Source organism: Podarcis melisellensis (genome assembly GCF_964234715.1).
Source record: "Podarcis melisellensis genome assembly, chromosome: 4".
NCBI lineage: Eukaryota > Metazoa > Chordata > Lepidosauria > Squamata > Lacertidae > Podarcis > Podarcis melisellensis.
This window is the reverse complement of record NC_138531.1, coordinates 58904568-58930682: the sequence shown is the minus strand read 5'-3', so window position 1 is coordinate 58930682 and position 26115 is coordinate 58904568. Positions and strand designations below refer to the sequence as shown.

Here is a 26115-nt window from a genome sequence, read left to right as displayed (position 1 = left end):
ATCTTCCCAAGCCCTTTAGCATATGGAAGCAGAACAGGTTTAAGTACTTTTCTGCAAGGAAGTGCTAATGGGGTCTCTTTGTTATTGCTGCAACAAACTAGCTACAGATTCTACATTTACTCCTGGGATATACTGTCATCAGATGAGCAAACACCTTCCATTACGGCTAAAATGGAACTAAACTTCATTTTTTTAAAAAAAATCAATTAAAAATTAGGGCTGCTGCCAAATTCCAGTTTTGCTACAGATAGGGTTGAGATTTTTGCTCCTAAGCTTTGTGGTTTGGAATTTCAGCAAAGATGGGACAAATTCCGAGTACTGGTCACACTTCCACTTGGCTCTGCTCCTGGGCTATGCATTGTAATTCTACCTGCCTCTGAAAAGATAAAGCGTGTTCTCCCTAACAGAGAGCACGTGTTGCGGTTGGGGAAACAGGCCACCCTGCAGTGACTAGGCAAATTTGGTGAGGAACCCAAGCCTTTAAGTGGTTAACTTTGGGTTGCTGGGGAGTTTTGATTGTTGCCAATTTGGAGGAGGGGTCAGAGTCTTTAAATACAGGGGCCAGACGTAGGACGTCCTCTTGGCCATTTTTGCACCGGATCATTTGGAGCACTTGGACAATCTTCTCATTGTCTGGTTACATTTCTTTATTTCTTTATTTCCCCTTTCTTTTTAATCCTCTCTAGTCCCTTAAATAATTTAATTCCCCCCTTTTCCTGTTCTATTTCCCACCCCACCCCTTACCCTGCCCTGTGGGAAGATTCTCCCTGTATCTGTGGCTTGCCTTTCCCAATAGGGAAAGAGCCCCCGTTAGGGGCTTTCTTTCGCAAAAGGTTTCCCCCATTTCTCTCGTTGAAATTGTGGGGCTAGTCAGGGCTATTCCCAGCTTAGCTGGAATCACTTTCGTTTATAGTATCCCCGAAGGTTGGCTTTAATTTGAGTGTGTGCAGCGCTGTTGGCCAAATTTTAAGCTAGCCTTGGGTGGGAGCACTAATTTGGCTTCCTTTAATATTGCTATGAGACTAAGATTTTCAAGAGCAGAAACAGGGAGGCCTATTCGGCCTGCACATTAACTTCCAAGCCTAAGTCTGCTACAGGTAGCAGTTAATTGTTAAGTCTCTGTAACGTGACTCATTCTCGCTATAGGAATGTATCTGCTTGCAGGCCCAGTTGCTCCTAATGTATATCTGAGGCAGACGGCCCCAGAGGCTCTCTGCCTCCAAGGATTGGAGCACTCTGTATATGCTCTTGAACTATGCCATTTCTGAACAAGTTTATTTTCTTTAAGTTTGTTTTGCCCTGATAGTGGTGAATGCCATTTTAGAGACGAGCCATTGTGGCTTAGTGGCTAAAGTGTAAGACTAGGACCTGGGAGACAGGGTTCATAACCCCCTCTTAGCCATTGTTATAACAAAACAAAACTAACTGCTCCTTTTAGGCTATTCTGTTGCTGGGTAGTTCTGCCCATTTGTGATAAAAGAACTTTGGGTTTTCTTGAAGGGGTGCTTCCTTCTAAAAGGGCAAGCTGTGGGCTACCTCAACTCTCCTATTTCACTGGAAACAATTATGCCTGGCCTAGCAGGTGATCCTAGGGCTTTGTCCTAGAATTTGATGGCCTGGAAGCGTTTCCGGCCTGAATAGTGTCCTTATGTGGTCTATAAGCATTGGTTTCACTGGGTCAGCGCATAGTGCCGGTAATGCCCAGGTTGCAGGATTGGTCCCTGTATGGGACAGCTGCATGCTCCCCCATTGCTCTACCTGGACACCTAGGTCCTTTTGGTGTTTACCTCACTGCGAGGGATGTAACGGGCGCCACGTTTGCAATATGCAAGTGGGAGAAAGCACCTTTGCGTGCCCGCATTGCAGTTTGTTCTGTGCGTTGCAGGGCACAGCGCTGCACGGGCTGCAATTGCATTGCATTGCGTGAGAGATTTGCAGTTGCATTGCACAGGGGTGTGTGCATTGCACAGAGAGTGTGTTTGCATTGCACGGAGTGTATTGTTGCATTGCACAGGGGTGTGTTGTTGCATTGCACGGAGTGTGTTGTTGCATCGTACGGAAGGTGCGGTTGCATTGCACAGAGAGTGTGTGTGTGCATTGCGCGGAGTGTGTAGTTGCATTGCACGGAATTTGTGTGCATTGCATGGAGGGTGTAGTTGCATTGCACAGAGTCTGTTTTTTGCATTGCACAGAGTGTGTGTGCATTGCACAGAGTGCGTAGTTGCATTGCACGGAGGGTTTGTGTGTGCATTGCACGGAGTGTGTAGTTGCATTGAACGGAGGGTGTGTGCAGTGCACAGAGTGTGTAGTTGCATTGCACAGAGCGTGTTTTTTGCATTGCACGGAGTGTGTAGTTGCATTGAACGGAGTATGTAGTTGCATTGCACGGAGGGTTTGTGTGTGCAGTGCACGGAGTGTGTAGTTGCATTGCACAGAGCATGTTTTTTGCATTGCACGGAGTGTGTAGTTGCATTGAACAGAGTATGTAGTTGCATTGCACGGAGGGTTTGTGTGTGCATTGCACGGAGTGTGTAGTTGCATTGCACAGAGCGTGTTTTTTGCATTGCACAGAGTGTGTGTCGGAAAAGGAAGCTGGCTCGGCGGCAGCTTTGTCAGGACTTCTTTAGGGGTTCTGGCCAGCGTCGGCCCTGTAAATTTGCATATCATGATGGCAGCACAAGATGCCCCCTGCCCAAGCGGGGGCTGGAAGCTGGCAAGCAATAGCTCAATACCTTTTGCCCTTATTCCCATTTTATTTAGGGATCCAGTGGATATCGTTGCTAAAACAAACCACTTGCCTATGGAGAAGCTGTCTGCCTTGAAGAAAGTTATTTTGTAATACTTCCTCTGGGCCACTTAATTAATCTTCCCACTAGGCCAAGCTGCCTGCGGCCTGAGGTGCCCTTACCTTTGTGTATGCCTACCAAGTGTGGTGAAGGCAGATATCAGGCGATGGTAGCAATTCCTGAATGGATGCAATAGTAGTTCGTCATGGCAGGATACCTTGAACCTGCACAAGGATTTTCAGGTTCATGCTGGTGCTGCTGGATCTTTGCCCTTTGGTTTTATTTCAAGGGCCGCTGGTGTGCAAAGCTATGGCCTCAAGCCCGGTGTGGTGAGGCAATCATGTGACATAACTTTTCTTGAGTTTTCCCCATTGTAGTAGCAGTTCACATGTGGCCCGAGGAGTTCAGTGACCATCGGATCTGCTTTTGGTCTGATAACCAGGTAGTGGTGAGCGTCTTGGCAAAACAGTCCTCACGCTCCAGCAGATTCTCCGCCCCTCCGCTCACGCTTTCGAACTGCGCCGCTTAAGGTTTAATATTGTGCTTTCCTCTCTCCAAATTACGGGATCCTCTAATGATGTTGCTGTCACTCTATCCCATTTTCAGATGAAGTGCTTCAGATCTCAGCTGTTGCCAGACTTTTCCAGACCACCTGTGGCATTTTGACAACAATTAGTATTTACAGAGAGCAGCAGCTTCCATTTCCCCTTCTGCTTTTAGCTCTTATGGGATGGCCTGGATGGATTTCTTAGCCTTAAGCTGGCAGTCCTCGGCCATTCAGATGAATTGGCCCCTATCCTCTGAGCAGATCCTGCAGTATTTGGTCCACCTGCTGCAGATTGGGCGTGCTGTTATAACTATCAGAATTCAGTCCGCTGCAATATCTGTTACACTGAAGCTTAATTTTCAGAGACCCTTGTATAAAGTTTATAGTGCGCAGGGCCTTGGAAGGTTGGAATAGGCTCCAACCTCATAGGACAGCGGGCAGGAAGTTTGTCAATTTTACCTATGTAGTATCTGCAACAAGTTAAAACTTGTCTGCTGGTTAAAGATCAAGGCGAGATTCCTTTCAGTAGTCCATTGCATTTTCGCACTGAGGGTTAGGAAAATGGTTGTTGGTGCCAGCATGGGGCTGAGAGTCTGGAGGCTTATTGCTTCAGGACTTTTCCTTATCCTTTGGAGCTTGTCTTTAGAATCGGGAACTCAAAAACAGACTTAGTGGGCAGGAGTGCCACAATCAGGGTTCCCGCCACAAGTGAGGAGGGCCCTTGCCTGGTTATGGATAACATAATATTTGGCTTTTCATTCCCTGGGGGCTGGCCCGCTCCTAGTGCATGAAAATGGGTTCCCGTTAGCCAGGCATCAATGTGCTTACGTCATGCACCAGTTATCACAGCCTGCGGCTTGCTTACCGCTGAACACGCCTCATTCCTTCCGAATAGGACTGCTGCAAAGGCTGCACACTGGGGTCCTTGTCAGTAGACAGGATTGTGAATACGGGTCGTTGGAAGTCTGACGCTGACAAGGGTTATATCAAGAAGTGTCAAATGATGTCTGTGCTGATGCTTGTCTGTTATTTCCTTTTTTCATAGGAGCAGCTGTGCACATTTGGGTCACAGCATTGTACACTAGGCTGACAAGCATGTTGACGAGTTTGGAATGGGGCGCCATCTCAGTCTTCCTGCCCATGTGAACATTTACTGGATGTCCAGATGGGGAATGCTTTGGGAGGAGATCCTTCCTTGGGTGTGGTCGAGTGTGACCTGTGCAGGTCCTCCCGCAGTGCTGGTGGTACAGCTGGGCGAGAATATTTGCTGTCTTCCTCCAGCATAAGTTTGCATTCCTGCATGCAAGAGGACTTGGATTGAGTTGATGGCAGCTCTCCCTGGACTCAAAATAATTTAAGGCATTGGTTCAAGGTGGTCTGGAGGGGGGGGGGTTGGAGCACATGTCCCCTCCAATGCGCAAAGATATTCCATTAAGGGAATCCAAGGATTCGCTATGCTTTTGTCGACCCTTTTCGAGGGGTAGGGCCACACAAGAGTCCCTGGGAGCATTTGGGGGTGAGCTTGAGTCTGATCCTGTTTCATTGCTCCCCCACACTGTTTATTTTTACTGACGATATGGTGGGGCCCAGTCATCGGTGCTGCCCTGCTAAGGTCAGGTGCAGCTAGTCGGGAACCAATGCCTAGACAAACTACCACTGAGCAGGCCAGAAAGCATGTTAATAAGGTGGTGGACAATAGAATAAAATAAAGTAAATATAATAAAATAAAATAACAAATAAAATAAAATAGGCCCTTGCTTTAGGTGGTTCTGTAATATTGCACCCTGCTATTTTCTTCAAGGCTGTTGCCCTCTTTAGGGCAGATGGGGTGCATCTTTCCCCTAAGGGGAACGACGCCTGGCGGGATGCGATTGCCTTGGGATTATTTGCTTCCCCTCAATGTTTGCTGGTACTGACGATATGGTGGGGCCCAGTCATCAGTGCTGCCCTGCTGAGGTCAGGTGCTGCTAGTCGTGAACCAATGGGGCCTCTGCTAAGGCATGAGAATGGTTTGCCCCTGTCAAGACACCAGTTTGCAAAGGTGATGCGTAAGGCGATTCTGGCTTGTGGCGGCACAGCACAAGGTTTCGCCCCCCATTCTTTTAGGATAGGGGCTGCCACGACAGCTGCCCACTGGGGCTTGTCAGCTGCCAGAATAAAGGATTTGGGTCGCTGGAAATCAAATGCGTTCAAAGGTTATGTTCGCTGACAATTGGTATCTTACACTGCTTTTATTTTATACTTTTATTAGGTTTAGCGGTGGTCCGCATTTGGATGGTGGGGCACAGTATCGTCCATTGGGCTGGCGTCGCAGCACAGCAATCTGGATGGGGTCCAGATCTCGGTCTTCCTCCACACGTTCAGTTGTCCTGGCTGTCCAGACGAGGAATGCGCTGGTCAGAGTTCCTGCCAAGTATCCGGAGGCAGTTGCTCCTGGAGGGGCCGCCAGCTGCTATTGTGGTGCAGCTGGGCGAGAACGACATAGTGACCATGGACTGCTTGTCACTACGTGCTGCAATTTTGGGTGACCTGGAGACGCTGCGGGCAATGGTGCCAACAGCGAGAATCTTTTGGTCAAAGCTCTTGCAACGCTGCGTTTGGAGGGGCAGTCGTTGCCCGGCCGCCACTGAAAGGGCCAGAAAACGCATCAATGCTGCGGTGGTCAAAAAGGTTTTGGAGCTGGGTGGTGATGTGATTTCCCACCCCAAGATTCTTTTTCAGAGGCCATCCTTTTTTTCCCCAGTGCTGATGGTGTGCACCTTTCTGCTTCAGGGAATGAGGCTTGGATTGGTGCGGTGGTGACCAAGCTGAGGTCTTGGTTGAGGCTGTGAGTGGTTTGGCGGTGAGCTGAGGGCTCCATGGCGGTTAGGCATTGGTTAAATTGGTGCTTGGAGGGGTAAGTGCCTATCCCTCCAAATGATGCGAAGGGAATTCCGTTAAAGGAATCCAGGGGCTTGCCATTCTTTTCGTCCTTGTCCCCGGAGTCGGACTTGGGCCGTGCAAGCCCCACCGGAACATGAGGGTGAGAAGTGTTAGTCTGATTCCCAGCTTCATTTCTCACCCAATACTTGTTTCCCACGCTGGCTTCCGCTGGAATCCGGAAGGGCCAGCTCTGTCCCTGAGGGCATGGACAGATAGTCAACCAATGCCTAAGCAACCACTCACATTTTTTGTATTTTAATAAAGTTGTGGCCAAAATTATGCCAAAAACCTTAAACAAAAAAAATCATGTGTGAAGTGTGAATTTTTTGGTGGGTGGCATTGTGGGACTCAACACGCAAAGCGTGTTCTCCCTAACAGAGAGCACGTGTTGCGGTTGGGGAAACAGGCCACCCTGCAGTGACTAGGCAAATTTGGTGAGGAACCCAAGCCTTTAAGTGGTTAACTTTGGGTTGCTGGGGAGTTTTGATTGTTGCCAATTTGGAGGAGGGGTCAGAGTCTTTAAATACAGGGGCCAGACGTAGGACGTCCTCTTGGCCATTTTTGCACCGGATCACCCGCCCTCCCTCCCTTTTATAGGGTGGTTTTTTCATATCGCTTGACCTTGCTATGCCTGTCATGGGGTCGTTCGCCTTGGTGCGGGGGCCTGGTAGGAATTTTGCCATCTGGCTGATTGGCTGGTGCCATTTGGTTTTTGCCTACTGCGTAGCAAATTGTCACAACTTGTAAGGTTGGCGGTTAGGCATTGGTTAAATTGGTGCTTGGAGGGGTAAGTGCCTATCCCTCCAAATGATGCGAAGGGAATTCCGTTAAAGGAATCCAGGGGCTTGCCATTCTTTTCGTCCTTGTCCCCGGAGTCGGACTTGGGCCGTGCAAGCCCCACCGGAACATGAGGGTGAGAAGTGTTAGTCTGATTCCCAGCTTCATTTCTCACCCAATACTTGTTTCCCACGCTGGCTTCCGCTGGAATCCGGAAGGGCCAGCTCTGTCCCTGAGGGCATGGACAGATAGTCAACCAATGCCTAAGCAACCACTCACATTTTTTGTATTTTAATAAAGTTGTGGCCAAAATTATGCCAAAAACCTTAAACAAAAAAAATCATGTGTGAAGTGTGAATTTTTTGGTGGGTGGCATTGTGGGACTCAACACGCAAGAAAGTCAAATCTTCATCGTTCAAAATCCACACCATATTCTGTAGATGAGGGCTGCATACAATATTGCAACAGCAACAAAAGGTTGTCCATAGGAAGCCTGTTGCCACAGCAACACTCTAATATATAAGCACACTTCCCACGTTATCATAGCTAAGTAGCATTAAGATGCCACAAGACTAAAGTGAGCATATGTAAGACACAGCCCAACATTCAAATTTGTTGCTCTTAACAACTTTCAACACCTTAAACAAACTACAGCTCCCCAAATTCCACATTCCTGAAAAAATGTACTTCATGTGTGCTCCATTAAATGTATCACATTTTAAGTAGCATCTTGCACACTGATTGAAATAAACAAATCTTTATTAAATGTACATTAAAATCATAATGTTCACATGCTGAAGAATATATGAGACCCTGTTAGATGCCTGTTTAGGAACTGCAGATATGGTGGGCTAACTGGAACATACAGGCTAGTCTAGGGGATGGGAACTTCAGGCCTCTCTCTCCCTGGCCATTAGGACTCCCTGCATGACATATTCTCTCTTCCCAGACCACACTTTTTACTGGCCTTCTGCTGCACCCTCCTCTTGTCTGTGGCCCTCAGGCTGGAAAAGGTTTCCTATCCTTTCACAGTGGACATATCCTCCAGCTGGGTGAACAACCAGAGTCTATGGCTGGCATGTGCACTGGCACCTAGGGGAGAGGAGTAGCTCATGCATTCCACACAGCACCTTTATGCATTCCGCATCTGTGGGTTTCAAACACCTGAAAGGGGCTAATCTTTTGCTTCTTGGTGTAGTTTTAATAATTTCTAATATCCCAAAGTAGCAACGTGATCCATTTTATAGTCTCAGTTTAGCTGGCTTTTGTGAGGCTGTGGGCTCCAATGTGCACAATGTGGTCCTCTCCACCAAGGCCTTTTCCAATAATGCACAGACCCAAAGAATAATCTCAGCGATCTTATCTTCCTGATTTCTGGCACTACCACATTTGTTCTTAAAAGCCGTTACATTTGTCTAACATACAGTCACAGAATCATAGAATTGCAGAGCTGGAAGTGACCACGAGGGGCATATAGTCCAACCCCTTGCAATGCAGGAATCTTTTGTTCAACGTGAGACTTGAACCCACAACCCTGAGATTAAAAGTCTCATCCTCTACCGACATGAAATTTATTGTGGGGGGAAAGGGGGAATCCATTCAATGTTAGCCATACTCAGAAAAGACCCACTGAAATTCATGGAAAGGGGCATTAATTTCAGTGGATCCACTCTGAGCAGAACTGAGCTGGATACAACCCAATGTTTTCATGTGCTTTGCTAAGCACATAGGGATGAAATTATAATTTCAATGGGACATCAGCAGCATTGTGTGCAAGACAGTAGTCTAAGTCTACACAGAATATGATTCACAGTATCGATTTTCCTCTTGTTAATTAGAAATTGATTGCTGGTAGCATACACATCTTTATGCATAAAAATTATTTGATTTTCTTGTAGCAGTTCGCTGATCCTTAATCTGAGCCATAATCTTTGAAAGTTCAGCCTTCTTGAAGGGAGCAAGTTTAGCTCTATGCCACTTCTCGGTGCTGTCTGTGCATTATGCACGCAGGCAGGTTTGAAAGATGCTATTGTTTCACACTTCAATATCAATGGCATGGAATAGGTCTGAAGGTCATTTCAATATTTTCCAGCAAAACAAAATCATACCTACATAGCTGAATCCTGTAGAGAGAAAAGTGAGGTAATATATTATCAATAGAAAGACTACCTAATCTGTTTTGTTTTGATTTGAACATGCTTTTGAAAAATGCGCTGCTTTTCACCCATACAACTACTATACCATAACTAAATTGGAAGATGTCTTCATTCCAGCCTCAGAAAGGCGAGAAAACTCCCTATTCCATATATTTGGGGATGACACATAACAACTAGGCACTGTGTTTGACCTCTGATTTTTTTTTTTTTTTTGCCATCTTTTGCCATCTTCCTCTTTGTTCAGTCTCACACTTGGTACCACTGTACTCCATTTTGAACTGCACTACAGATTTCAACCTCTTTCTTAATTGCAACCTTCACTCAGACTGCTTTCCTATCTTTAGCAGTTGCCCACCTTTTGCACCACAGGCCCCCCATTTGCAAAATTGCCACCTTCAAATCCTCTATTAATAGGATGCAGCTCCGATCTATTCCCCTTCTGCTTCCCCATTCCATACTAAGCCACACACAGACCTGCTAGAAGATTATATAGTGCATGATCACTTGCCTATTTAAAGGACTTTTACATATAATGTATGTGGTATTAGGAGGCTCTTAATCCTGCAAACTACTTAGAAGCCATCTGGGCTTCAAATTTTTTTATCTGAGCCTTCTTTTATTCTTCTAATTAAAGGTGTCAGTTCTCAGGGATACCAGTTGGTTTAAAGTGTCAAATGATCCCCCCATGTATTCAAACTGAGCTTCTGAGTGGTGACTGGAAGGTCAGCCAGCATGCACAATGGCAGTGAAATTCCATGTATCCACCCCCCCCCCGGGTTCTACCATGATTTTTAAGATCACCTGGGAACGTTCTCTTAAATACACCACAAATGGGCCAAATCAAGATGACAAGGATGTACAGGGAGGAGTCGTTTTATATATCAATTTTTTTCATAATGCTGCACCTGCACTGTACAATTGGAGAGCTGATCCACACTACTATTTTTTGAGGTGTTGATAGTCAGCTCAAACATTTCCCACCAATATTAGCATAGCGAAGTGTTCTTGGGGAAACACCTCTTCCACAAAGCACACACAAAAGGGAGTCATGTGACCTGACAGCCCTTTCCTCAAGGCTATTTTTCCAAGTACGTTGTGGTGAGAGAGGGAGGTTGTGTTAGCTCTTCCTCCAGTGCCTTTCCGCTTTGTACTTGATACTGTTGGCAGATCACAAATTAATATAATTTTTGGAGCATTATTCTTTCATGCCTGTGCAATTCCTTATCTATTTTTGTTCTAATTTAATTAACATTTAGAGCTTGGTTAAGTACTGTTGTTTTTAACATATCTCTGACTGTTTATGCAATTACAGTAATGATGAATAACTACAGAAGCCATATGTGTGTGTTCACATCAATTTCACATATTTTACCCAACTGCAAGACGCAATTATGCAATTACAGCTTATGATTGTGTAATAAGGAACTTTGGGCAATGTAATAATTCAATTGTCATTCCAGCCAGACTTGCATAATTGTATATGAGCAACAACAACAAAACACACACACAATACAAAGCACGTAATATACTGATAAATAAGTTCACCTGCTGTCCATATGAAGCATATACAGAACTAAAACCATAGTGGTCACAATCCAATGCATTGGCTATGCACACTTAAGTGTCACTAAAATGAATGGCATTTAGGTATGTCTAATTCTCTGCTGGATTGTGGCCAATGAATTCATGTCTGAAGCAAGTAATAGTTAAGACTAAAGAAAGTCTAGTGGAGTATACAAAATGCTGCACAAAATGCAAAGGTAATTGGCTAAGGAAATTATTTTCCGAGCAGTCACAGCTCCCCCTACCATGATCTGAGCCTGGCTATGAGGATTAGAACAAAACCCTGGCATTAACAACGAAACAGCATTAACAAATATGTACAATCTTCCCTTTTTGTATTATTTAGCCCACCATACTGTAAAAGGATTTGTGGTTGGTTTGGATGTTGCCGGTAGGTCTCAAACAAGCCTGTTATGCAGTATTTGTGAGATGGGGGTTGCAGTAGACTGGAGACCTGCTGAACTGGTCAAACCAGACTCTTTGTAAGCTAATGACCCCAGCTAGGGCCAGCTAAGCACCCTGATTAGAATCTAAAAGAGCAGGCCATGTTGCTATGAAGACAACTGAGAGGTGATGTTCTTCAGGAGGGAGTAGGCATCTTTCCCCAGACCACCACTTGGTTCCAGCGACATCATATTGTAAGTAGGAGAACAATTGCAGAGTTAGTGTGCAAGTTTGGCTGGAAACTGGAGAGAAGGAGACTTGACTTCCTTGCTGTGCTGAATGAGTCCTTCCATCCTGTGTTCCACTCAAATATATGTGCAAATAAAACTAGATATCCACTAACCTTCATTCCAAGGAAGCGGAACCCCACGTGAGTGCTGGAACCTCTAGAGTCCCTCACTACTCAGAGATGGGGGTGCACATACTACTCTGGTGGCATGGGGGCTACTCATTTCAATACTATTCTCATACTACCTAACCACCCTCTACTGCAGGGCTTAAGAACCTGTGGCTCTCAGGGTGCTCCTGGACTACAACTCCCATCATCCCTGACCATAGGCCATCCTGGCTGGGGCTCATGGGATTTGGAGTCCAATAACATCTGCCATTGTTCTACAGCACCCCATGGTCCATGCTGTTATTGAGCAGAAGACCTTGATGGGCTGCTCAGCTACCTTTTTTGAAATTTCTGCTCCAGGTCCAATCAGGTTAAAGTCATGTTCTCCTATTGCCATTGTGCAACATGCTCCCAATAACTTGTTCCCTGGCCCATTTGTAAATAATTTTTCCATCTTTCAGTCATCTCCTGATCCTCGTAAGAACTATGTGCTAAAGAGCATTATAAAAGGAAGAATTCTGCTGAAATCAAAGTTAGATCTCATACAAACTGCTACGGTCCTCTGCTTATAAGGTTGGCATTATCAATAGTCATATTAAGGACTATACATAAAAAGATGTTCACACAGAGGCTTCCAAATAAGGCAATCAATGCAGGTTTTGTTAGGCTGCAAGAAAAACTATATGCTTACCTTTGGGGATCTGAAAGAGATTTTAATCTCATTTGGAGGACCCTAAGCTTGTACTTGGGGCCTATTGCATTCCTTGTAGAAAATGTCAAGGCAATTTTGGATACATTGCTGAAATCCACGTCAAATCCAGCAAGCAAATGGGCTTGTCTATATTGGTGAAATGCAGCTGCTCCGCTAAGGAGATATCAGGACACATTATTAGTTCAACACCTATTCTACGTCTTTACAACTTGTGGCCCTGCAAACCAAACACAGCCTGCCATCCATGTCTGCCAGCTGATAATCCTTGCTTGTTCTTGCAATCCCAGGCAGGCAGCAAAAATAGCCAGTCTTCTGAGCCTGGCCTGAGTGGTGGTGAAGAAAGACATTTAAAATAGAGGGGCATCAGCAGATAGGGGAAATGTCAAGCATCCTGTATATTCATTCTCAGCTACGCATGCTTTCTCATCCACACATAATCAATAAGAGAAAAACACCAGTTATGTTCTTGGTGTTCCTTATATGCCTGGTATTATTTCCTAGCTTTGAACCTGCTGTATTTATTGGAAAAAAGCCAGGTTGCAAACTCATCAACACTGATGAGACATGCTTATTTTCCTTTAGGCCAGCACCTTTGCCATTGTATCACACTGATTAAAAGACAAAACAGACACAACTATTTGTATTTTGCTGTGTTTCTGTATATTTATCTTCAAACTGCCACTTCATTCCAAATGCAATTTACTGGGAAATAAGTATCACTTATCTCAATGGGACTTAGGTATACTTATGGCTGAAGTGACTTCTATAAAGAAAAGATCGACTAAAATAAGACCCACCTATTAATTTTGGATTCTGTTGTATTTCCAGCATCATCTGTTATTTTGATGTTTATGAAACCTCTCCTACTATTTCTGTTCCAGGTAATAATATCCACAGAGTAATGATACACTGAAGGGAGAGGAGGAAAGAAAGGTAAATTAATGCAATAAAATATTGTGCTTAGCAAAAAATAACCTCGGCTGCCCTTCCCCAAGTGGTGCTATGGCCAGGGATTTCAGTTTGAGAGCACTCTTGAGACTTGTGATCTCTTTGCATACAGTGGTAACTCGGGTTAAGTACTTAATCTGTTCCGGAGGTCCGTTCTTAACCTGAAACTGTTCTTAACCTCAAGCACCACTTTAGCTAATGGGGCCTCCTGCTGCCGCTGCACCGCCGGAGCACAATTTCTGTTCTCATCCTGAAGCAAAGTTCTTAACCTGAGGCACTATTTCTGGGTTAGCGAAGTGTGTAACCTGAAGCGTATGTAACCTGAAGTGTATGTAACCCGAAGTACCACTGTATTTGTAAAGGAAACATACACTGCAAACATAGCATAGTAGAAGCAAATGGTGTCCAGTGGCAGGCATCCAAACCACTGATCTTGCCTTCAATTCCCAGAGAGCAACATGAACTTCTACAACCCCCAGGCTGCATCCGGTTCAGCCAGAGTTCAAAACCATCTGTTCTGTACCTAGCTCCCCATCTCCAAACTGTCCCTCCCTCAGATTTTGATGGGTGAAAAAAAGTGCCATTAAAATCCCTTTGTTGTGTAGACACCAATCAATATTTTCAAGAGAGATAGAAAGATAACAATAGGTCCATGCTAACAGAGAAAGCAAAACTAAATGTTTGAAGCATTGTATTGTTGTAATATTGTATTACAGAATGTAGGTCTAATATCTGTGATTTTAATCCTATCAAAGATACTTAATACTAAGTTAGATGGTTTTAAAATGCTGGTATTCAGCTCATGATGTGGTGGTGTTTTATGCTTACTGTGCATATTGTAAATGGGTGCCATTGCCATTGTAAGAGAACAAGGGAGAAGTTCGTGGTGAGCTTTGGCACCTCTTTTTCTAGAAAAACAGCACTGGTTATATGTACAAGAAAAACTGTGGTGATGATACTGTAATCCCCCTAATCCCCGTTTCAGACTCCACGTAGCATGCAAGGATTGGCTGACACACATCAAATTCTCAAATTTTTAAACCCACAGAAATGTGAGCATCTGAAAATCACATGACATACAAATCATGATGCAGTGCATTGGAGCAAGCACCTAGCTAACTTGCTTCTCTTTCTTTGTAATTCTTAAATATTTTTTTTCTGATTATCCGATGCAAATCCAGCTGAATCTCATTTCCAGCTCATTTGTCATCTTTTACCAGGTGCCCAGATAATTTCCTGTTTTCAGCGTTTTCCCCTTCCTACACATAGATCTTCTGAGCATAAACAATACCGCAACAGAGAACGAAGTTTAATCAAGAGTGTGCAATGCTATCTGTACAGAAAAAAGCGGTTTGTTCATAATGTTATTAGATAATGAAAACTGGAGAAAGGGTACAGAGAATGGTTAATCACTTACTGCAGAATGGGTCTTTGTCTGAAGTATCAAAGTAAGCTCTTGTCACAGGAGGGTTCTTTTCAATTAAACGGCCCTTCCACTTATCAGCATAATAGCCTGAAATTTAAATTGGAATGTGTTCAGCAGAAAATTAACAAACAAAGGAAAGATAAAAATCATGAAGATTGGTTTTTGTTATATAACGTTCTGGGAAATCAAAACTAACATCAGCTCATAAGAACTTAGACTCAAGTAATGCACGCTGAGTTCTATTACAGTCAGTCAGTTTATGCACAGGAAAATGGATTACACTTTGGCTCCTTTGTCACTCCAGCTATAATATAATAACTATGTGCATTCCTTTCTGTCTTATGTCACTATTAGTCATCTTACTTTACTGATTTACTAAGCTTGTGGCCCCATGCAGACGATGGTGTGGTGAAGAAGAGATACTCAGAGAGTAGCCACAATTGCCCTCAGTTCAGTTGGATTAGTTGGCTTAACTGCTTTTCTTTTGTCTTGTGCAAACCATAAGAACAAGAACATCCCCAAAACAAGTCAGATTCAGAAGGTAACTTAGAACCTATTTGGAAGACATCAACAGTAATTCCTGGTTCATGTGTAACAGGAAGTACAGTTACTTCCTGGTTTGATTCCTTGGTTTGCACCAGAAGCAAAGAAGAAGCAAAGGGGTGCTGTGCAGGTGTATGAAATACATGCATATAACTGGTCTATTAAGCTAATGTTTAATTATCTGTGCACAGCCAGTATCTTCATTATTGCACAACCAGGAAATTATCCATAGCATGCTGTTTACACTTGCAGGATAATTAATAGCTCTTACCCAAAACTGGACATGGGAGTGGCTGAAAAGCTTCACAGTGCACACATTTTCCATTCCTATAATTTACGTACGAGTCACAAGGGTATCCAGTTACATTACAATTCTGTTTCAAGGATGCCATGTACAAGAAAACAGATCTCTGATGATCACATTTTAAATACTGGGTGCCTTAAAGTAGAGAAAGTGTTACAAAAGAAACAATGAAGCAATGCAATGTTAGTTTTATAAAAGCAATACTAATATTATTAAGCAACAACATTTTAAGTTCAACCGATAGTTTCCTTTTATAGATTATCAGCAGTGATTTTTTCCCCTGGGGGGACACAGGGGTACACATACCCCTAAACATTTTGTGAATCTTTGTACTTTTGTCCATTTACTGTATTTATTTTTCCTGATTTGAACTATAAAATGGTGATTTTCTTGAGTCAAAATGAGAGTACCGCTAAACATTTTGTTAGGGGGGAAATCACTGATTATCAGTGTAAGACTAGGTTGTCATCTAAGCATATATAAAAGCTTGCCAAATTAATGTGAATCTTACACACACAAAAAGGTTGCCTGTCAAATATTGGTGGCACATGTGCTAAACAGTATTATGTTTTAAAGTGGCAAATTTGAGGCCAGTGGTCCCAGGGTTCCATACAGAAAGGCAAGGATCAGCACCTTGGAGAGAGACCAAGGTTTGGGATTTCAAGCCCACCTTGCTGCTGAGGCAAAACATACCAGTTGCCTCAGCAGTGTTCTGAAGAAAGTGGAGGATTCCTTGGGCTGCATATCCAATAACTAGAGACTCAACTAGCTCATCAGAGCCAGAGAAGCTGCTGTCTTCACAAACAAGGCAGGTTTTGGGGCACAGGGAGAAGTGGGAGGTATGCTTTTGGAGGCCGAGGCAGGCTAGGGCCCATGGCCCAGGTGTGGGCTCATTAGCTCTGAGAGGAGGTGTGTGATTCCTCAGCTGGAGTAGCCTCAGAACAGGTGAGGGTCACATGTCCTGACAAGCCCAGATGCTGCAACTAACATGCAAGGGATAAAAGGGAAGCAAAGCTGACTGTGTCTGCTCAACTGTCTATGTTGATGGAGCTTGCTTTGGGTGCTGCAGGACTTCTACAGGACTGTGCTTTGGGTTTGACTCTGGATTGTGTTTCTGGACTGATGGACTTTGCTTATGTGGATTGCCCCCTGGACCATGTTTCATGACAGCTGAACTTTGGATTTGACATACTGTATATGCTAGAGGGAATTGTTGCCAGGTAGGCTGGGGATCCAGGACATCTAGGTCCCGTGGCTTCAGGCTGTAAGGGCATCTCCTCAAGGCTCTCCTCAGAGGTATGTGTGGACCAGTCATTGGAGTCTGGTGGCAGAGGTGCCTTTTGGTGGTTCAGGGGTGATGTGAGCTATGGTGCCCATGGCTTCATACAGGCTGATGGCTCCTCCTTGGGACTGCCATCACTGGAAGACTCTTCCTCTGGAGATTCCTAGTCTGGTGCCATCCCTCTCTATTCTTTCTCCCCTTTAGTTATGGACAGTTTGCATAGCAGATATCTGCACTTGTAAAAGAACATGCAATAATGTTGTGAACATGACATCCCACTCATGCTTTCAGCTGTAAGCAGCTATTCTATCTGTATTGCCTTGTGCAGGCTTTCTTATCATGTCTTTGCTGAAGCCCTGGCAGATGTTAAGGAAACTTCTGATTCCCTGAATAAGTGCAGGTATTTCTTCAGTTAGAACTGACTGCTGCTCTCTTGTAACTAGACTCATTGTGACTGAGCCTACTTCAGCCACACTGGCATTCTGGAATATAATTTTAGCAATGCACAATATTGTAAACATATGGTGTTCATATGGTAATATGACATTTCTGAGGTTGTATCAGATCCTTCTGCTTGAGAAAGGCATCTGCTTGTGCAATGGAACTTCGTCCTCCACTCCTCTGCAGCCCCCTGGGCACCCTCATAATCTGCTGCAGGGCCTTGGGGAGATTCTCTGTAACAAACTGGGGGGGGGGAGGTATGCTGAAATGGGAGCAAAGGAAGGGGAACTGTCATTGTGTGAGTGGAATGCTCTTCACCCAAGCAGCTTCAAAACCCAACCAATTTCATTTTCTAGTATTACACGGTACATAAAGTACAATGCATAGAAAAGACTGTAAAGTTTGTTTTCCTTCCATAGGAGAAAACCTTAATTAGAAGCAGCAGTCCCACCTCATGGTGAAACCTATATATTAAAATTGGTGCAGTCTTTTCGCTTCAAAAGGGAGAATGACACCATAAAGGGTGCATGTAAAGAATATCAGTCAGGAGGACCATTCCAACATTCTGCCAGGAAATATTTATTTGATGCTAATATATTTGCAAGTTGATTTGTGAAAACCCAGTTGACTCCAGAGCATAACCCTTCCTGATGTTTTTATCTATTAGAATTAATTTATCTGTATTTACCACTGAATATTGTTTTTGGGCATCCAGGTTGATCTGTTCCTCCATTTGGGTAGAAATCGATGTTTCCCAAAGGCTCCCTGTAGCCCAAAGCTAAGAAAAATAAGACATATAGTGAAGAAAAATACAGATGTCATTTCACAATAAATAACACTCTTCTCATGCATTTGTCAGAATGTTCAAAACGACAAAAGAACTATTATTCATATTTACAAAGATAACAACAACCAATGAGATTATATTATGGAGAAGTAACTAATGGATGCACAGAAGTTGAGGTTGAGGAGGGATGGTCCTGCAGGCTCAGAAAAACTGGAACCCTTCCCAGTTTTCCCAGGCTCCAGTGACACATAACTAAGTGACAAGTGTGTGACAACTATGTGACCGATGCTTTGGCTAGAACATCCTGTCCTGCCTGGGGTGAGTAGGTGGGTTATAAATTGGCCAAGGCTGGTCATGTTTTCCCTGGAATAGCAGATGGCCCTTTCCACAGGCAAACATAATGACCTGCCAGATGCCATTATTGGGCCAGCCCTGATAAATTCTAAGATTGTTCAGGGAACCAAACATAAAGCACGGAAGGCTCTCCTCATGGAGCCAAACTTGGCAGTGAGTCTGATTCCTTTTCAGCACCAGGTGAAGCCCTTTTTATTTCCCAGGCTTTTAAAATGCAGTGTTTCGTACAATTTTTTAGACTGTATTCCTATGCAGAGACACGCTTGGAACTATCAGCCATTCTTGAGAGTTTTTATCTGAACAATCTAGCAAGATAAACATTACATTTTTTTCCCCTTTATTTAAGAAGAGGCATGACTTCCTGTGAGTTCAAAGCAGTTGGGTTTTTTCCACCAAAACCCACTGGGGATACTTACAGAAATTGGTTAATTGCACTGGCCAGGAACAAATGAACAGTGCAAATAATTCTGCCTGAATGAATTGAGTTTGAATTAGTGTGTATTCAAGACCAGCCAGTAGTGTTGCTTCAAAAGAATAAAAAACTGTTTTTGTTTTTTGGTTATGTGTAAGCCTTTCAGAACACTTGAAATAGTTATTTTTCTCCCAGCAAACCAGATTAGGGTTGTGGGGAATCATTCTCCATCACGATAATGGAAATCCAAAATGGTATAATTACCATCAATATCAGTATGAATAACATCAACAAATTGAGCATCAGTGTGATCCAATCTTTCACTGGGCAGCTTTCCTGTAAATGATGGCCCTGCTGGGTCAAGACCTGGTATGAGAAATGAAAAATTTAGCTTATTATAATAGGAATTCCACACACACACATGTATGTACATATGAATCTGTAAATAGTATTTGAGTGGAAGCAGACCACAGCAGGATAAAACACACAAGTATATAGTCACAAGCTTCCTCCCAACTGTTAAGCTTCATCAGCACAAAAGTAATATAAAACACACCCACTATTTAAACAAATGAGCTTTCTCTCCAATTTGCCCGTTCTCCTCCCAAAGGAAAGAAGGATGCAGGTCAGGATTATCAGAGAGATTGTAAATCCACTGATTGCAGCAATCACTTTCACTGAAGAGTCACAACAGTTGAATTCAAGGTAACTAAAGAATACTTAACACTTTGTAAATTCTGACCCAAGTATTTGGGATTAAAGTGGTAAACTCTTATTTCATAACCCTGAACATCGTTGCATTCATGATGTGTTTGCTGAAGGTCAGTGTTGACTAAGATTTCTTTAAACAACAGCTGACCTCCACTGGTTCTACTTTAAAAACTGAGGAAGGGCATCACCAGAAGCTGCCTTTTCGTTGTTTAAGTCAGAAGTTGCCAATTTGGTACATTAATAATAATAATAATAATCTGACTGTTTAGTTGCTTGTTAGCCAAAGATCTCCAAGCAGCTTTCACAAAACATTTATAAACACAAACATACATTATACTTTTATAAAATAATGCAGAACACCACAAGAGCCAGATGTTGTAGATAACATGTCCACAACATCCCTGACCATTGGCCATGCTGGCTGGACCTGGTGGGAACTGCACTGCAAAACATATGAAGGGCACCATGTTGGCTGCGCCTGGTTTAAACTGTATCTTTTAGAAGGTGGACAAATTTCAACTATGTGCATGACTATGACCAACTCACTTAAACCCACCCCAGGCACTGTACCTTATGTTGGGTGACTAAGCCAGCTTGACTTTGTTTGCTTTCTATGACAAACTGAATCATTCAGCATAGGGAAACAAGAATGAGAATAAAACACCAGAATGTCCAGTTTTTAACACTTACCTGTAATTCTGCGAATTTTGCCATTGTATGCCTTCCCAACAAATCCAGCTATATGAGCCCCAAGGCTTACTCCAATCATATATACAGAGTCAAGAGATGCTCCATTTGCCTGTCAGTAAATATGTATGGATAGAAGGTTATAGGAATGTGAACCACAGAGGGCAAACCAGCTTTTATTCTTCCTTCTTAAATAGCCATGTTCCAGCTTTGGAAGTCCAAAGGCTTTTCAAGAGAAGATGAGACATGAAACAATTTCTTTAGCAACTTCAAAAGGAGGTTCTTTGTAGCAGAAAACTAATGCCTTTGTTGCCTCTTTAAAGATACAAAAAATGCCATATATTTATTACTATGCAATATATACCCACATTGACTATATTTCTGGTTATTTCTACGTAGCATGAGCAACCATTTTCTTCAGTGCAGTAAAGCAAGGGGAACAAGGAGACTATGACCACATTCACATCATATATTTAAAGCACTTTGATACCACTTTAAACAGCCATGGCTTCCACCAATTTATTGTGGGAACTGTAGCTTGTTAAAGAGGCTGAGAATTGTTAGGAAACAGAGCTGCAATTTTCAGAGTGATTTAACAATCAATCCCTTTTCCTGGGGAACTAGCTCTGTACTGTTTACAATTTCCCTTAACAAGCTGTGGCTTTCTGGGATTTGGGGCAGAAGTCTTTCCTTGCCCTAGCTGGACATGCTAAAGATTGAACCTGAGGCCCTTTGTATGTCAAGCTCTTCCAATTAGCTACAGCCTATCCAGGTTTGATTATTTCTTGCCATTGTAGACCCATCAAAATGTGGAAGAGTACAAGACAGTTCAGTATTGCACCCAGCAGCAAGTTCAGCAGCATGCTTCAGCAGGAGTTCGGAGCCACTGCATCATCAAACATGAAAGCAGCCACTGCTAGTTTGCTGTGGCTGATGTGCCTCAGCTCTAAAGGCTACTTCACACATTTTCATGTTATAAAAAAGTGTGAAAGCTATGCAGATCATGCACAGACATATTTTTTTTTTTACTGTGTTTACAAATCCTGGGCAAGCATGATTGGCCATGGGTCTGTGGCACATATACAACTGTGCAATTATTGCAGTGTTAGCCTGCATGTGAGTTCACACATTTTTCTGCACAAAAATATTTTCCATATACACAAAAGCATAATGTGAATGGCAAAGCAAACAGTGAAAAGTCATACATCTCATTGCACCCTTATACTAGGTACATTTACCAAGAACTAACCAAGGTCCTGTCACCCTTATAAGACAGTATACTGGATTAGAGAGAGGTAAGAAGGCTGTTGTGCCATGGCTTCCTTACCAGCATTTGGTCAATAAGATTGTTCAAAATTCCTACTACTGTCTTGGCATTTTTAACAGCACTAGGATAATACACAGTCGTGGCACCCCGATTCCAATCTACCGTTATGACATTGCTGTCTTCCTTTTTAAGCAGAAGCTCTTTAATTTCATCAATCCATACTGGTGGGGAACCTGTAAGTCTGTAACCATGAATAATAATAATAGTTTGCTTGGTCAGATTTAGATGTGTAGAAGCTGTTAGATTGTTTTCACTGACAATCTCTGCACAGTTTTGGTTTCTCCTTGTATGCAAAAGCAGTTGCACTTTTACGTCTGTACCAATCACGGCATTGCCTATGTTAAGATCAGTAAATTTAGGGCATTCTTGTTCTGTATCTGAAAGATAAAATAAGTGAGAAATAAAACACTTGATCAGTTAAGACAATTCTTTTTAAAACCACAATTTACCTCACCAACCTACAAAGTATACAAAGAAGCTTACTCCAACAAACCTGCAAAGGACCTTGGCCTCATAAAATTGTAGAATTGGAAGAGGCCTTGAGGGTCATTTAGTCCAACCCCCCTGCAATACAGGCATCTCAACACGTGGTCTCCCATCCAATTTGAAACCATACTGGACCCTGCTTAGCTTTGCAAATGTGCTAGTGGTTTATTGCTGCATCAGAATCAGGAATTTACCCAAGGTCACCCAGCAAACATCATAGCTCACATGAGAAAGGATTTGAACCTGGGCTGGCTGGTCAAAGTCTGCTCTGTTTAATACAACACTGCATCTGATTAAACAGGCCATAGTTTGCAAATGTTTCAATGAGTTTTACCATTATGACAAGCTTACATCTTCTTCATCTTTTGTACCTAAAAATGCATTCAAATTACTGTCATTCAAACAAGCTCTATCACAAGGAATGAAAATTCCACCGTCCCTAACCTGTGTTAGTCCTTTTAATATAATGTGTGCATTTTTACGGTTAGAATGGTTGCCTTTAATACATTTCTGTCATAAAATGTTCCTGTTGTGTCAAAGATAATGCCTTCAGGCTGAAAATACCTACAATGTAACCACTACAATACAGAAATGCATTGGACACATACAACTTGAATATGTTAAATGTAACACAGCAAACAGAAACTGTTCCACAGTGTCAGTCAACATCAATGCAAAACCTCACATTGATCTTCTGTCATTTTGTGTGTCTGAGACACCCATATCTTTGTACAGATATAATTTATGATATGTCTGAATATGAGAAGTAAATAACTTTTTAAAATAATGACAGGTTAGGCTTCTGTTCTAGGTTTGTTTGTTTGTTTCCAGCCTTTTTCCCAGACTCAAGGCAGATAAAAAACACACAGTTAAAATAGAAAAAGCTAAAAGTATATTAAGATAATCATTTAAAAGCAATTAAATGCTAATCAAAATAAAACAATATTTAAAAATGTATTAAAAATACAAAAGCAACAATGATAAAAAACACCACAGCACTAATTCTTTCCTTCAAAACAGTCAGTTCCTAAGGGCCTGTTTGAATAAAAAGGTCTTCACCTGCCAGTGGAAGGAAGCCAGTCTAACTTCTCTGGAAAGGGAGTTCCAAATCAGGGAGCAACCACTGAGAAGGCCCTCTCCAGTCCCCACCAAGCATGCCTGTGAGAGTGGCAGGACTGAGAGAAGGGCTTCCCCTGAAGATCTCAGGGCCTGGGCAGGTTCATATGAGAGAATAGTTTGTTGAGAGTAAGTCCCATTGCATGCAGTGGAACTTATTTTTGAATAAGCATGCTCTGAAGAATCAAGGTCTTAGATGTTTAAATTGTATGAATCTGCTTTATACTGAGTCAGACCACTGGTTCATCCAGCCTAGTGGTGTCTTTTCTGACCACAGCTTTCTAGCCATTTAACTGTAGGTGCCAGGGATTGATTCTGGAAGCATTTGCATGCAACACACATACTCTATCACTGAGCCAGTCCTCTATACTATACAATATATTCAGTGGTAGAGCTACGCTATTACATCTCAGCAGCAAGGGATTATTATTTTTTCCTGCTCTCTTTCACCACACAAGGTCAATCTAGCTGCATTTTTTTGTCCAGAGGTCAAAGGCACCTTTATTTGTTTTACAACGGAGAATAACCTTTGTACTGTTTGTGAAGGAGTCACGTTAATCTGACAGGCACTGAGAATCATGACTCACACAATACCGTCTGAAAATCTGAAATGTATGCTTCGTTTCCTTATAGCAAAAATACATGAGGAATCTGTAATTTGTTATCTTACCTGCTCTCACACACCAAGCCACGAAACAGGTGAAGGCACATAATCCCAACACTGGTGATCTTTGAAAAGCAGCGTGTAACCACCACATTTCAGGAGGGTGTTGCTTTCTCCTTTTAACATGCTGCCGTTTGCTTCAGTATTCAATTAAGAGTCGCTGATAAAATGGGTGTGGTGTGTAGAAGGAAGTACCTGGCAGAGTGAAACCCAGCCTTTATCCTTTTGCAATCTGGTGACTCCTCCTTTCCAACTAACTTATGTAGGCAGTTTCTGTTCTTTTTAAACTCTCTTGGACTTCTTGGAACCTTGTTTTACAGGACTCTGTATCCTGATAGTAGATACTTGATGTAGAATGCAAGAGGCAACATTGCAGGTTTGGTGGGATGTAGAAGGGATTACTTCCAGGTGACCTGCTTCAAGAGTGTTCATCCTAACCTGTTTGTAGAAAGTTTAGACAACACTGGCGATTTAATGTGTATTTACCCTGATTTGTTTGTGGGGAGATTAGACTACTACTACCAGTACTACTACTAATAATAATTTATTTATACCCCGCCCATCTGGCTGGGCTTCCCCAGCCACTCTGGGCAGCTTTCAACAAAATATTAAAATACCGTAATGCATCAAACATTAAAAGCTTCCCTAAGCAGGGCTGCCTTCAGATGTCTTCTAAAAGTCTGGTAGTTATTTTTCTCTTTGACATCTGGTGGGAGGGCGTTCCACAGGGCGGGCGCCACTACCGAGAAGGCCCTCTGCCTGGTTCCATGTAACGCAACTTCGCAGTGAGGGAACCGCCAGAAGGCCCTCAGCGCTGAACCTCAGTGTCCAGGTAGAATGATGGAGATGGAGATACTCCTTCAGGTATACTGGACCGAGGCTGTTTAGGGCGTTAAAGGTCAGCACCAACACTTTGAATTGTGCTCGGGTGTTATGTGGTCTCTGTGGTCTGTGTTAAGCAACAGTTCTCCCATGCTTTCCAGTACATTTTCCCACCATCTTCCTCACTGGAAGAAGTCCAGTCTTTTGAGGATGCAGGTTTCCTGTCCAAGAGGTTCAAATCAGTTTGCACAGCCTAAATTTGCCAAATTTGTGACCAAGTCCTCGCTATGCCATACACTGAAAGCATCATCATGCCACTTTAAACAGCCATGGCTTCCCCTAAAGATCCCTGGGAACTATAGTTTGTTAAGGATGTTGAGAGTTGTTAGGAGGAACCCCCCCCCCAGCTACAATTCCTACAGTTCCCTGGGATTGTTAAAGCACTATGAGAATTGTAGCTCTGTGGGAGGAACAGTGGTCTCCTAATAGCTTTCAGAACCCTTAACAAACTGCAGTTCCTGGGATGGTTGGGGGGGTCATCTAGAACTTTATAAAGATGAAAATTAAAAAGATGACAAGGAGGTCATTTTTAGCTGAAAGTCATTGTGACAATGCGTTTTATTTCTTCTGAAAAAAATCAGTTAATTTTCTAAAAGCAGTTTGTGCTAAACCGATTTAAATGCGAATATATTTTATCTTAAATTATTTACACGCAGCTAAAAACAGCTTTGCTGATACTGTACTCAATTAATCTTAGAACCCCACCTTACGGCAATCCTAGTGCAATATCAAGATATGCCACAGGATGGCAGACAAAGTTTAGGAAGCCTACAATTCTTTCAAACCCAGCACCCGTGTCTCTATTACTGAAATATGTTTAATAATAGTTGCATGCCCAGAAAAAAATAATGAAAATTAAACGCACGTACCAACACATTATACACCAAGTAATAACATATAGCGGATCATAAGGATTGTGACCGAAGGACAGCTGGTGGGAGGGACAGCCCAGCTGTAAGAGGAGCAGGCTTGTTCAGCAGCCTCCCTCACTTTCTCGGGATCTTTTCCCCATAAGGAAGGGTAGCAGAAGGTAAGAGAAATTAGACTGCAGATAGGTGACGAGTTAGGAGGGCGGGGAAAAGAAGAGCGAGGCGTTTAGAGAAACCAAGCATGGTGACGAGATAGCATCCTGGGCAGTACTATGACGCCCTCCAGATGTTTTGGACTACAACTCCCATCATTCCGAGCGAGCATGGCCAATAGTCAAGGAGGATGGGAGTTGCAGTTCACAACGTCGGAGGGAGGGGCACCTCGGGGCCCTGAAACAAAACCGTAAAAAGTTGAGAGAATGTGTTTGCAAAAATAAAATAAAAGCACCGAGTTAAAAAGAACCCTCGGGATTAATTCGAGTTGTGTAGTGCCAGTTTGTAGTGCCACAACGTTAATGCACATGACACGCTTTTCTTACAGAAATACCAAGGAAAGGTGCTGTGAATCACACTGTGTGTATGTGTGTCTGTGTGTCACTGCACTCCTCTGGACCACGCAATCGCCGCAGGAG

General features: G+C 43.0%; 1 protein-coding gene across 2 annotated transcripts; it reads right to left on the bottom strand.

Moving 5' to 3' along the window:
- Positions 1-7773: 7773 nt before the first annotated feature.
- On the bottom strand, positions 7774-25931 carry LIPI (lipase I). 2 transcript variants are annotated; one of them, XM_081907883.1, is made up of 11 exons: positions 25484-25931; positions 23739-24170; positions 21467-21843; positions 20143-20251; positions 19006-19107; positions 17877-17966; positions 15433-15600; positions 14610-14705; positions 13042-13153; positions 12224-12397; positions 7774-9155 (listed from the first exon to the last, which is right to left on the bottom strand). In XM_081907883.1, the coding sequence occupies exons 2-11, from the start codon at positions 23824-23826 to the stop codon at positions 9080-9082; spliced, it is 1392 nt and encodes a 463-aa protein (XP_081764009.1). In that variant the 5' UTR covers positions 23827-24170; positions 25484-25931; the 3' UTR covers positions 7774-9079. The 2 variants fall into 2 exon arrangements, with proteins under 2 accessions (XP_081764009.1, XP_081764010.1); XM_081907884.1 differs by lacking the exon at positions 15433-15600.
- Between the last annotated feature and the right edge of the window lie 184 nt (positions 25932-26115).